General features: G+C 41.5%; 1 protein-coding gene across 1 annotated transcript in view; it reads right to left on the bottom strand.

The window, feature by feature from the left end:
• Positions 1–14,458, bottom strand: part of LOC126188758 (nephrin-like) — a 645,061-nt gene that overhangs the window by 151,171 nt on the left and 479,432 nt on the right. Inside the window, exon 10 of the mRNA XM_049930368.1 lies at positions 11,754–11,913. Within this exon, the coding sequence (XP_049786325.1) occupies positions 11,754–11,913 (160 nt within the window). The remainder of the gene's footprint in view (positions 1–11,753; positions 11,914–14,458) is intronic.

Below are 14,458 nucleotides of genomic sequence, written 5' to 3'. Positions count from 1 at the left end.
TTCAATACACACCCGATCTCTCCCCATGCAATTTCCTTTTTTTGGAGTGCTGTAGAAAGATGTTTTGGGCCGTCAGTTCGCTTCGAACTAAGAGGTGCACGGTACAATTATCGTTCCATATGTAACAGCAATATTTTTCCATGCATGGATTGGCCATCTTGTAGCACAGTGGGATAAATGTGCCAACAGTTGTGATGATTACTTCTGAAATGATAATAAGTTTACTTACTTCTTTCTACTTGTACGTTTTTGACTGTCCCGTAGGTTGCTGTTTATGAGCTGTTTTCACAGAATGGATTGGTAGTCAATGGCTCGTGTTGTTATCCAGTCAAAATTTCGTAGTAATATTTATAAAAGGTATTTTTTCTATAAACAAACACTTTTTAAATGAAAGAGTGCCTAATGTCACTAACAGTCTAAAAGTAGGGCAAATTAGAATGTCAGTGGTTTTTGTTTTAGGTTTCGAGCGCGAGTCGTTTAAGAGATATCATACTTGGAAAAGTTCCCACTCCGAAACTTGTACAATACCTGTGGTAACACACGCTATAGAACAACGTAAGTTCGTATACTACTTACGTGGATTCCGACTAATAATGAGACAACTGACCATCACAGATTGTGTTCAGAATTAAAACCGGCAGCGGCAGTACACGCTTCCGGTCTGGTATGGAACGACCGCGCACGAGCAAGAATTTCAGCGGATATTTCCGAGCACACTGCTGTAATGAGTCATTGCATATTATGGGATGTAGTTGGTATGTCCTTGTAGACAGCATTTTTCAGCTTTCCCGCAGAAAAAATTATACAGGCGTCAAATCCAGGGAACGGGACGCCCAAACTACATGTCCGCTGCGTCCAATCAAACGAACTGGCAACAACTCCTAAGAATATGTTGTAATACGTCGTCCTCTATTGACTGGGCATCCGTCATGTTGGTACCGTAGGCTTCTCGTAGTCTTTAGAGGAATGTCTTCCAGCTTCCGTGGAAGATGGTCTGTTAGGAGGCTGAGATTATTGTGTGTGTGCGGCGTTCCGCCTATCGAAAACGGGCCTATGAGCCGGTGGTTCACTATCCCACATCACACTTTTACACACAGTGGGCACTCACGTTTGAATGGGGGTTGTCAGCAGACCAATAGTGCATGTTTCGTTGGTTTACCTGGCCGTGACTGGTAAATGTGTTTTCATCATTAAATAGGATACATGGTAGATCTTGGCTCTCCTGTCTGAATGCCCATTTAGAGAGGTTAAGACGATCCTCATAATCGTTTCCACGCTGCTGTTGATGGAGAGAGATGAGAGATGTGATAGGGATGGAACCTAGGTCGATAGAGAACGCGTAGGAGACTTGCCTGACTCATCTCGCTTCCTCGTGCGATTGCGCGGGAGCTAAAGTGCGGATCACTTGCAACAGCAAAAACAACATTAATTTTCTTCTCTTCTGTCGTCCCTTGTTTCCTTTTGTTGCGTTGTCTAGGTGTTACACTGCCACTTTTATGTAACTGGTTGAAGAGACTGAGAAATAACTGCCGACTTGGTTGACTCCCATTGGGGTATTTTGCCGCATACACCGTAATAGACGATTACATTCTTTCTGTACTCTCCATACACCACGAACACGTCTGCATTTCCTGCGTTAGTGAACCACATCTTCTACTGACGACCTAACGTTTGACTGTCAAACACTAACAGACTAGCAAGGCACACTGCACTCAAGGAACATACACTACACTGTACACTGTACACTGTAAGCAAACATAACAACACAGTACCTAGCATCTATGCACGTTGAAAGGCATAAACAAGTGACGATGTGGAAATTTTTCTAAGTACTATATCTAGTAAACGGTAAGCACTAGAATCCAGCAACGAACAAGACTGATATTCTAAATTACCTTGCGTTTCGTTTGTTAATGTAAATGGGCACTGTTCCATTTAAAAAGTGTATGTTTGCATAATAATGCACTTTCTAAGTATTATTACACTCTATTAATTGGCTGACAACAGGAGCTCCTGCCTACCAGCGCATTCTGTGACAGCGCTCATCAACAGCACATTTCATTTCCTCAATATTTACGGTACAAAAATTAGGTGCTTCAGCCGGTACACACAGAGGTGACAAAGTCATGAAACACCTACTAATATCGTGTCAGTCCTCCTTTTCTCTGGCGTACAACAGCAATTCGACGTGGTACTGACTCAACAAGTCATTGGAAGTCCTCTGCATGCGTACCGAGTCATGCCGCCCACATTTGCGAAATTGTTGCCGGTGCAGGCTCTGAAGCACAAACTGACCTCTCGATTATTTCCTACAAATGTTCGATGGGATCTGGGAGGCGAATCGTTCATTCGAACTGTCCACTGTGTTCTTAAAGCCAATTGCGAACAAGTGTGGGCAAGTGACATGGCGCATTGTCATCCATAAAAATTTTATCGTTGTTTGATTACATGAAATCCACAAACGGGTACAAACGGTCTCCAAGTAGCGAAACTAATCATTGGCAGTCAATTACTGGTTCAGCTGAACCAGTGGACCCAATCTGTTCCACGTAAACACACCCATACCATTATACACTCCTGGAAATTGAAATAAGAACACCGTGAATTCATTGTCCCAGGAAGGGGAAACTTTATTGACACATTCCTGGGGTCAGATACATCACATGATCACACTGACAGAACCACAGGCACATAGACACAGGCAACAGAGCATGCACAATGTCGGCACTAGTACAGTGTATATCCACCTTTCGCAGCAATGCAGGCTGCTATTCGCCCATGGAGACGATCGTAGAGATGCTGGATGTAGTCTTGTGGAACGGCTTGCCATGCCATTTCCACCTGGCGCCTCAGTTGGACCAGCGTTCGTGCTGGACGTGCAGACCGCGTGAGACGACGCTTCATCCAGTCCCAAACATGCTCAGTGGGGGACAGATGCGGAGATCTTGCTGGCCAGGGTAGTTGACTTACACCTTCTAGAGCACGTTGGGTGGCACGGGATACATGCGGACGTGCATTGTCCTGTTGGAACAGCAAGTTCCCTTGCCGGTCTAGGAATGGTAGAACGATGGGTTCGATGACGGTTTGGATGTACCGTGCACTATTCAGTGTCCCCTCGACGATCACCAGTGGTGTACGGCCAGTGTAGGAGATCGCTCCCCACACCATGATGCCGGGTGTTGGCCCTGTGTGCCTCGGTCGTATGCAGTCCTGATTGTGGCGCTCACCTGCACGGCGCCAAACACGCATACGACCATCATTGGCACCAAGGCAGAAGCGACTCTCATCGCTGAAGACGACACGTCTCCATTCGTCCCTCCATTCACGCCTGTCGCGACACCACTGGAGGCGGGCTGCACGATGTTGGGGCGTGAGCGGAAGACGGCCTAACGGTGTGCGGGACCGTAGCCCAGCTTCATGGAGACGATTGCGAATGGTCCTCGCCGATACCCCAGGAGCAACAGTGTCCCTAATTTGCTGGGAAGTGGCGGTGCGGTCCCCTACGGCACTGCGTAGGATCCTACGGTCTTGGCGTGCATCCGTGCGTCGCCGCGGTCCGGTCCCAGGTCGACGGGCACTTGCACCTTCCGCCGACCACTGGCGACAACATCGATGTACTGTGGAGACCTCACGCCCCACGTGTTGAGCAATTCGGCGGTACGTCCATCCGGCCTCCCGCATGCCCACTATAGGCCCTCGCTCAAAGTCCGTCAACTGCACATACGGTTCACGTCCACGCTGTCGCGGCATGCTACCAGTGTTAAAGACTGCGATGGAGCTCCGTATGCCACGGCAAACTGGCTGACACTGACGGCGGCGGTGCACAAATGCTGCGCAGCTAGCGCCATTCGACGGCCAACACCGCGGTTCCTGGTGTGTCCGCTGTGCCGTGCGTGTGATCATTGCTTGTACAGCCCTCTCGCAGTGTCCGGAGTAAGTATGGTGGGTCTGACACACCGGTGTCAATGTGTTCTTTTTTCCATTTCCAGGAGTGTAGAACAACCACCAGCCTGCACTGTGACTTCTGGCAACTTGAGTCCATAGCTTCGCGGGGTCTACGCAACACTCGAACCCTACCACCAGCTCATGTCTCATGTGGCCTTGGAAAGGTTTTCCAATGGTCTAGGCGCAACCGATATGGCCTCGAGATCAGGAGAGGCGGTGCAGCTGATGCCGTGCTGTTAGCAAGGGCCGCCGCGTCGTTCGTCTGCTGCCATAGCTCATTAACGTCAAATTGCGCCACACTATGCACACGAATACGTTCGTCGCACTTGCTACATTGATTTATGATGTAATCTCACTCAGTGCTGCTTGTCTGTCAGCATTGACCACTCTAAGCAAGCGCCGCTGTTCTCAGTCGTTAACTGAAGCCCGTTGGGCCCTGCATTGTCCCTAGTAACAGGTAATTCCTAAAATGTGGTATTCTCGGCACAGTCCTGAATCTCGGAAAACTGAATTCCCTAACGATTTTAGAAACGGAATTCTAGCTCGCTCTACCATTCTGCGTTCAAAGTCTGTTAATTCCCGTCGTGCGGCTTAATCACATCGCAAATCTTTTCACATGAAGCTCTTGAGCGCAAATGACAACTCCTCCAATGCAATGCCTTTTATACTACCGCTATCTGTATGTGTGTGTATCGTTGTCCCATGGCTTTTGTCACCTGAGTGTTTTATGCAGTTATGAAAAGCACATTGACTGGGTCGTGATGAACAAACGAACAGTCAGTACTTGGTTTTGTGAAGTATGATCCTTATCCAAGGTTTTGTGTTAAGTTATCATAAATGGCGATTTATTCCTAAGTTCCTGCTACGTTAATGCATGCTGGAAAGATGTAGATATCCCTGAAGGTAAGTGACATTCAGATGGTCCAGATGGCTCTAAGCACTATGGGACTTAATGTCTCAGGTCATCAGTCACCTAGACTTAGAACTACTTAAACCTAACTAACCTGAGGACATCACACACATCCATGCCCGAGGCAGGATTCCAACCTGCGACCGTTGCAGCAGCGCTGTTCAGGACTGAAGCGCCTAGAATCGCTCTGGCACAGCGGCCGACAAGTGACACTCATCCAGTAAGTAACACTCTGAAGAAAGTGCATCTGATGAGCGATGTAGCTAGGGCTCCTACTGAAACAAGTTTTTTTTTATAATGAAGACATTTATACAGTCCCTCAGAAAGTTATTTGGAACTGAAGACAAAATTAAATATGTGGAAGAACTAATTCTATTTCCGAGGTGAAATAGGTTCAATACAGTTTAGGTATGGAAGTGATTCAGTGACGCTGTGGCCATTAGTATAGTTCATGACTCTACATGCTTATAGACTTTCTAAAAGTGCTGGCAGCTTATTCGTGTCAAGTCGCAATACTTTATGGAGGCAATGTAAATAGCCGTCAGCAAACTCAGTCTCTGAGCAGCTCATTGCTCAGTTAAATTATATTATGTTTTGATCTTGAAACTTGTTACTTATAATCAGTGACCTTCATGCACGCTATTTCGTCGTTGCTTCGTGTCACGAGCAGTATTTGCTATTATATCTGTGGCACAATGGTCGACTACTGCATATTCACGGATGCTTCAGTTACGACGAGTGTATCTGCCTTAGTTTTTTGAGGGGAGAGTGGCTTCGGCCAATGTTTAGTGTGTGCGTGGTCGCCACACATAGCCTGCCAGTTTATAAGAAAAACAAAGCGTTCTGCCACTGTCCGTTCCATTTGGGCTGCTCTGGTGTGAAGTTGTTTTTCTGGTATGTGATAACGTTTGCAAACACTCGTGGCTGCGTTAATATATATTGTAAGAGAGAAAGCCAAGCATGAAAGCAGAAAAAGGCTCTTATAACAGGCATAAGTGTTTACAACAAGCTCCTCGCTATGTACCTACTCTGCGAAACACGGTAATGTGTTTCCTTACATTACGATGTGTCAAGCTGCATTGGAACAGTGTGGTTGCTTAGATAATGTTTTGGAATCAGTAGCTTCGTGAAAGTCGTAGTTACGATCAACGTTGCACAGAATCTGTTGTGTTTATGTGTTGTTTCTAATTCGCTATCAGGCTGAAGTAGCTTATGTTTCATTCACCAAAAGGTTTTTACATTTTCTTTTTAGATCCATTATGGAGAAGGGCTTTGTATGATTCCGCTGAGAGCACAACCTAATTCGTTTAATATTAATCTTGCTATTCTGTGTTGAATCCTTTGCTTTTCGAATCAAATAATATCCCTTAAATTAAAAGATGGAAATTTGGAAACTTCACACGAGGAAAGGGATAAGTCCTTTAATAGATCTCTTAGGAAAGCAGTTTTGATGCCTCAAATAATACAGTTTCAGTGTTTATTGAAATATGCTTCTGTAATGCTCTCAATAACTATTCGCTAGTAGTTTTTAAAAGTATTAAAATATTTTTTTAAACTGGACTCTGTAAGAGTGTCTAATAATCAATTTCTCCATACAACCCTCAAATAAGATTGACAAAGTCATAATCTAACGTGATATTTAGATCATATTTCATTGTATAACCTCCATGCAGATGTCACGACAAAATTCTTTTCATGAGTCAGTCTAATCATCTATCATACAGAGTGTTCATAACTAATTGTGTTTTAGGAATAATATTGTTTAACAATTTTCCGTTTTTATTCTGAATGAACTTGAGTAAATTACAATGATTAATAGGTCAGCATGATACTTAAGTGTTTCAACTTTTGTATCTTTATTAAATCACCTTTTAAATAACTTCCCTCTATGAATAAATCAACTGATCAATCAATAAATTAGTCTTTGTCAGTTTCTAGATATGAATGTCCTCTAACTGGAAATGTTACATGAACTGATTAAAAATTCTTTGCATCACGAACAAGGTAGTGGATGCGCCTGAAAAGGCTGTAGTTTTTGTTTTGACCTTACATGAGTCACAAATTTTTAGCCTCTAGTTAAGCATTATAGTGACATAATGATGCAGGAAAAAAACTAACCCACTAGAACCTTTCTTCCCTATTGTTTCAGAATAAAATTAAAAGACTGCATTACTGTCTAAGAGTCTGTATATGTTACATAGTTATAGAAAAAGCTGGCATTTGTTATAAACAATGTTGGTGCTAATGTTTGTACATGGGAGGTTCTGCTGACAGTCCATATGCATCTTGTAAACTGTCTGCTCCACTGTCGAGACTGCCTTTATGACTTAGAATGCGTGAGGTTCAGGGTGGTGTAATTGGTATTCAATAGCCTCTCTCTTCATACTATTTTCAATGTCTACTCTTTCTTTTCATTCATTGCACGTGTTAGTTATGCCTCTCCTATACAGCTTTGAAACTTACAGAAAACTTATTACAAGTACTGCATATATAATTTCTAGAGAAACTGAACGAGACATTAAATTCTGTGTTAAATATTTTACGATAAGTGTCATATGTTGCTGGAAAGTTATGCTGTTTCTCTTTCAATTGATAGTTAATTGACAGTTAATTCGTCAGCTAACAGTTAATTCTTCAGGCAACTACAGTTTCTTTTATACGTGATGAAATGACTGGATCTTCCATTAAATTGATATGATGAGAATGTAGATGTTATGCTCTGTTTCTGGTAACTATCTCTAGTCCCTTCTTTAAAACCCCATATACTGATATAAGCCCTTTTTGACACGCAGTCAATTCGGTCATAGTATTATCTCTCATTAATCCTCTCTTATAGTAAAATGTATAATCACGAAAAGTAGCTACTGTTTCATCTTTGTGAGACCCTCGACGTTGAATATTATCAGTAGAAATCAGCTCTATGTGATGACAACTTTTCTCCTTCCATTCCTTCAGATGACTGAAATTGGACATGAGTTAAGACTTTTCTACATCAATTAGTATATCAGTACAATGTTGCAGTTACAATGCTCTCCTATATTGTGACACTGTTCTTAGTTTTATAGATACTTCAGACAGTCTACCATAACTTTGTCTGTTTCTACATTCACCAATGCTGCTCAACTCTGGATATTCCATTAGGAATTACAATACACACTATAGTAGGAAATTACACAAAATTCAATCCCACCACTTGACAAATCAAAGAAGTTAATGTCAAGTCTGCTCTGTGTCAGCATAAGTCCCGAAATTTGACAGTACAACAGAAAAACCCACAAAAACATTGAATTTATGAAGCCAAAGTTGGAACTTTCATAAAACTAGACAAAAAAATCAATATAGCTCAGAAACCGACTCCTGCAGAACATCATTGTTTCTGTCAGTTTATTGGATGGACTTGTCCCGTTCTCTCAGTGTATGCCAAATTCTTATCTGACTAGAACACTTAGACTTAACTCATTACATACAATTCAGTTGACCCAGCTGAAAGTATGTCTGCTGAATTATATAATAAGGCCAATAACTCATTTTTGTGAAATATGGACTTCGCTGCTATTTTTCTGGGTATTCCTCATTTCATATCTTTATTCCTAATTCGTTCCTTTCATCAGTTCAATTAAAAACTGCTGACATACTTTATCAAGACAGTAGCACTGAATAGGCATGAGGCTTGCACTGATACCTTACGCAGAGGTACTTTCAGAAGTATTCTTGAGCATTAATTTGATCGGCATTTCAACTGGAACCCCTTCTGCTCTGAGAAAGTTATTCAAGTATGAAGCATTTCCGAGCATTTGAAAATCATATTGAGATCATGAGAGATATATTTGCCTCTAGACATCTAGGAGGGCGGCAGGTGTTCTGTCATCTTGTTATTGTGCTCCCTAAAGATGTTATATTTCTAGTCAACGACAACCATTATAGATCCCAACAGAATTTCGCCTCTGGTATGTATGCCTGTCTGTAATGAATTGTTCCTGTGGATAGTCAGGCTGTATAATAATATTACTTCCTTCAAGCTTCATTCACATACAAAGATGGCATCTTCAATCAGGACAACTGCAAGTGGAACCATAATGTGCACTGATACTAGCAAAGTCTCATCTAATTTAACAGATGTGGCACATCTGTCAACTTTTCTCCCAAGATTAAATTGCACAGATGTTGCAATTTCTAAAATCTGTTTACCAGATATATTTCTGTGTTTAAATTAATAAAACAGTGTTCAATTTGTTGAAAATTTCTTTGTTGGTGTCATGCAAATTTTCTTGCAAGGAGAGACTATAGTTGTTTTGTGAACTGAAAACTGTTTTTCTCCCTCTTTACTTGCTGCACCATTTGGAGCTTATATATCACTTTATAATTTACGTTTTCATAAAGTGGTTTTGACATTGCTTTTTGTTTCGCTTTTTGGGGGCATTAGTAACTAGTATGTAATGGAGAGTGTTGTCATGAGTGAAAATTAAACAATTTTTGATGTACTTCGGCCACCTAAATATGTTAATAGACGTGATGCATCAGCAAATCCCTCTTCTCCTTCTGCAGTTTATCGAGGTTGAACAGTAGAGTGTTACGCCAGCGACAAAGCAGGATTTTGATCACACACTCTTGGAATTACTACTCGTCTTAGATCAGGCGAACAGAGAACACTTCAAGATGTTAGGCGAAATGTTAGATGTTTGGTACGAGAAAGTAATGTCTTCAGTGAGTAGCACAGGAAGAACAGTAGAGAAACCAGAGGAATTGAAAGTAAATGAAACTGTAACATAAACTGATCCTGCTACTACTACACCACAGCAGACTTACTAATAAGCCTTCCTCATATGGCACAATACCAGCCAGTGTTTGTGACTTAATGGAGACTTATGTCGAACATTCTGATCACCTCTTACAAACTGAACAACAGTTAAGAGTTCAATTGGGAATGTAAACAGTGACTATATGCCTATGAGGGGAAAGCTTCAATATACATCACGCCTTTTCTGAGAACTAATATGCATATGTGGAACAATGTCTGATTTTCTTTATGGTATTGATACCACGAGATGTTAAAGTCTCGTATGTCTGGGACTTAGTGAGTTTTCTGTAAGAGAATTTGAGCAGGTGTTACATGAGGCTTTAAGTTGTGTTGTATCACAGATGAAAGAATTGGATTAGAACTGAATTAAGATCAGATACAAACCCAATGATGTGAAAGAAAATTTATTTTCATATCTGTAGGAATTTTCAGCCATGTAGTTTTATTGGGATCAAAATGGAGTACTCAATATTCTTATTTGATGTCTTACTTCAATATTCACATGTATGTGCAAGAAACCATGCAGCATCAATGTTTATTCTCCCTAGTAGTAATAGGTCCTGGAAGAATCAGGCACCAGTCTCCAATTTATTGCTAAATTTTCTATAGTGGGTGGCACATATCAGGTGAAGGTGTGTAGTGGTTTTCAAATGATGGCTGGCCCTTCCTAGTGATTGAGAGTGGGGTTTCCCAAGTATTACGCATATTTTATTGTGCTGATGGTTATTACTTTGGAGACACAGTTTTCTATGTGAGTAATACCTTTTTCTTTGCCTGCATGTGTGACATGGTATGAGAACTGTCATATAGTAGCTGACATAGTTTAGCACAGGATATAAATTTGAGTGCCTAATTTTATTAATGCTTATCATTACATGGTACCGAGTGTGAAAGTGGTATGAAATTATACAAGAGGATGAATTTTTTGTTTGTCACCAGAAACTGAGAGTACAGTATAATGCATTGGTAATGGAGGTGTGTGAATGTTGGTTAACATGGTGAAAAGCATGGCTTCCATGTGTCATCTTAATTAAACGGTTTTCGCAGATGCACTTTATAAAGTGAAGAGTATCGGCAGAATAGTAGAGTGGGCAGTCTGTGGAAGACTGCACAGGACGAATTTATTTTTACACAAGGTAGGTCATAAAAATATTATATGTTTTTTTCAAGAATCGTAGGCTGCTAGCTCCATCATCCCCAATCCTATTGATTCTAGTTTCATTATTGCAGTTCTTAATGACTGAAGAAAGAGCATCAGCCAGTATAGTGAGAACAGCATGGCTTTACACTTCACCTTCGTAAACTGATGCCATGCTCTAGATATGAAAACATAGCCCATGCTTGCATGACACAACTTCTCAATGGTAAAAGCACGTCCTACAACGACAGTAGCTTTATCATCAACGCAGAGGCTAAAAAGAACGTGTTCCAGTAGAATGTTTCTGTCATGGTTGGGTTCATGGCAATATTTCATTGGTGGTAGGAGGCTCTGCAGAGGAACATGCTTTGTTCTTAAACATGCTACAGCTACCTTGATTCCTTTCAACGGCTGTGTAAGAAAAAGAGAAAATATTTTCTTCTCCAAAAAAAAAGCAGTTTCAAAGAAGATTTGAGGAATATCGCCACTAAATGGGAGAAATATTGTAACAGAAAGAAAAGTACTAAACTAGATTAGCAAGCGGGACAGAGATCTAATGAAGAGTGGCACATTTAATTATGTAATTACTTAATTAATTCGAGAGCTTTGCATTAGTGTTCATAAAACACTAGTGGCAGACGCTGCAAGACAGGCATTGTATATCACACAGTGAAGTTTTCTTTAAAACTTCGAAAGCGTATGTTCGGAGAAGAATCGGGAAACACATTATTTCCTCCAACGTACGTCTCCCTCAATGATCTCGATGAGAAAAATCAGACATATTAATGTCAGACGGAGATTTATCGATAGTCGTTCACCCCATGCACCATTTGCGAATGGAAGACGGGAGGAGGGAACTCAAGTACCAGAAGTACCTTCCACCGCACTCTGTAATGATGCTTGCAGAGTGTAGATTTAAGTGCTGGGTTTCGTGCCACGCGTGTGCCATGCCGCGTACTCACACATGACCCTGAGCTGGACGGTGTTGCTGGCGCCGTCGCCTTCGATGTTGGAGGCGGAACAGGTGTAGTTGCCAGCCTGGTGCTTGCTCACCATCTGCAGCGCCAGGTTGTGCGTACTCACGATGATGCCGTCTGACGTGCTATGATGCAGCGGCGCCCCCTGCAACATTTGCGCCTCATATGAAGCACCATCCTGTATACGAAACGTCTGGTATCCTTCTCCGTTTGGCTCATCTTTGGGGTGGCAGCTCAACGAGACTGCAGAATCCTCTGCTTGCTCGTCGATAGTACGTACAGTCAGTTCCCCAAGAAAGAGTATGCCATTATTCTAAAAGTAACGTCCACAGTGACATCTCCGGTAGTGGTCTCGAATCTGTAATCAATACGCTTTTTGCACAGTGTATAGATAAACAGTCTCAAAGTCGAATGTTTTGTTTAGTCTGTTGCAGTTTAAAATGAGAGCAGAACAACTGAAGCGTCACCAGGCAGTGTTGAAATCATCCAAAGGAACCAAAGCTTTCATATGAAGCTGCTGCCAAAATTCTTAGGAAGTCAAAGACGTTCGTTGCGAAGTAGATCAAACGATATTTAGAGGTTGGAAACACTTATGATTTACTGGAGAGAGGGCTAAAGTACCAATCTATAATGGATAATGGCGGTGATTGGAGTAATTGTGCAATTAGTAATAACATGTGTTTTCACGTTAACATATATTTATAGTAGCGTCTTTCATTTCATAGAGGTAACGGTGTATACTTTCTTGTGGAACTGACTGCATTTTGTTACAGTTGTCCATTGACTGTTTTATGAAGAGATAGTTCTAAAGCAATGCACTACAAAGCATAATGGTTATGTTTTATATGATATATTGCCAAAGGGTGTACAAAATAATGGAAGTAATTATCCCAAAACTCGTTTTTTATACATGAAAATATTAAAAAGAGTTTTTCAACAACTGCTGTTAGTACTGATCATTTACTTCTTGAAATACTATGAGAAAACTATGATATGGAGTACAAAGACTGATAATTTGGTTCCTTATCTCTAACACTTCACTTGAAAATGTTTTGCACTTGGCAGAAAAGGAAATTTTAAATATGTAGCAGACCGTGGCTTAAATTTTAACAACTTTTCAGTTTTAACCCGCTCTGTAAGAAGGGTCTTATGAATCAGCAGAAGACACTTCACCTTGGCTTCTTTTAGCAGTTTTCGTCCCTCGTCTAGCTTTTATTCCAAATCCTACCCCATTGCCTTTCCTCTTCGCCTCACTGTCTGTGGATGTCATAGGTCTCATCATATATTTTCCAGAGCACCTGACAGTTAACAATATGTTTTTTTTTAAGATTTTGCAGTAAGATGATATAAACTACAGTGAAGAGCTATTGAAAATCTACATGGAGTACAATCAAAGAGATCAGACACTTGGTGTCAGATAATAGATGAAAGAATAGGAGCATGTGTACACACACTCCCTTTCTCAGAAAAGTTCCAGGACAGATTTTTTTTTTAAGCAGAAAATTGCACTTAGCAAGTAATGATCCCAGCTTCTATCGAAGTAGTTTCTATGGCTACCTATACACTAGTGCAACATTGATACAGGTCCTGGAAGCAGTCCGGGAACTCAGTAACAGATAAAGCAGTATGGAGTTCTGCATTGTCATGCATTAAGCCCCAGACCTGAGAATGCCACAAATCAGGGTTGCGACGTCGAATTGCTTGTCGCAAATGTTTCAAGACTTTGATGTAAGGAGTGAAATACACGGTTCGACCTGGAGGAATATATTCATGGCGAACTAATCCCTTACTATTAAAGAATGCGATCAATATTGTCTTTGTTCTCAAAGGTTGTCGTTTGACTTTTTCGAGGCTGGTGACCCGGGACTCCACAATTCATCACCATGAAGCTCGTCGTACTGATAGCACCAACTTTCATCCCCGGCAAATAATCTTTGGCAGAAATGCGAAATCACGTCTGGCTCAATCCAGTAGTCCAGTAGAAACTCTTCGTCTTTCCTCTTTCTCTTCGTCTGTTAGTGTGTGATGGAACAGTGTGTTTGAACTAACTGCATTACACACTCCACGTTTCCATCGTTATGTGCTCCAGTAGGGCGACAAGCTCTGGGATTGTCTTGCACTGAATGTGTCTGTCTTCACGTGAACTTTTATGTTACTTGAAAATACCACTTCCTGAATGTGCCTCGCCTGCACACGTTTGCTTAATCGTTGCCCACGTTTCCCTAGAGGTTTTCTCGAGCTTAATACAGAACTTAACCTTTATAGTTTGCTAGCCCCGGGTATATGATATTTCCGAAGAGGGGCAAAAACTTGATTGTGGCGCCCCCTCCCGTTCCCACTCGAGCGTTTGAGATAGAAGGTCAAAAATTTAAAAAAATTGATTTTTCAAAAATATGTTGCTTTTGTATCGCATTTCCTTCTTAAAACTTTGAAGAAGGCATAAATCTATGTAATGAGAATGGTAGTAGGCTCCCCAGAAATCTGTAAAGAGCCAAAATAACGAAGTCCTATGCTTTGAACTAGGTACAATTAACCCCAGATTAGCGAGGGAGTACACATGTCTCCAGTGTTTACACTCCCGGAAATGGAAAAAAGTACACATTGACACCGGTGTGTCAGACCCACCATACTTGCTCCGGACACTGCGAGAGGGCTGTACAAGCAATGATCACACGCACGGCACAGCGGAC

Source organism: Schistocerca cancellata, chromosome 5 (assembly GCF_023864275.1).
Source record: "Schistocerca cancellata isolate TAMUIC-IGC-003103 chromosome 5, iqSchCanc2.1, whole genome shotgun sequence".
Taxonomy (NCBI): domain Eukaryota; kingdom Metazoa; phylum Arthropoda; class Insecta; order Orthoptera; family Acrididae; genus Schistocerca; species Schistocerca cancellata.
This window is presented reverse-complemented; position numbering and strand designations above follow the sequence as displayed.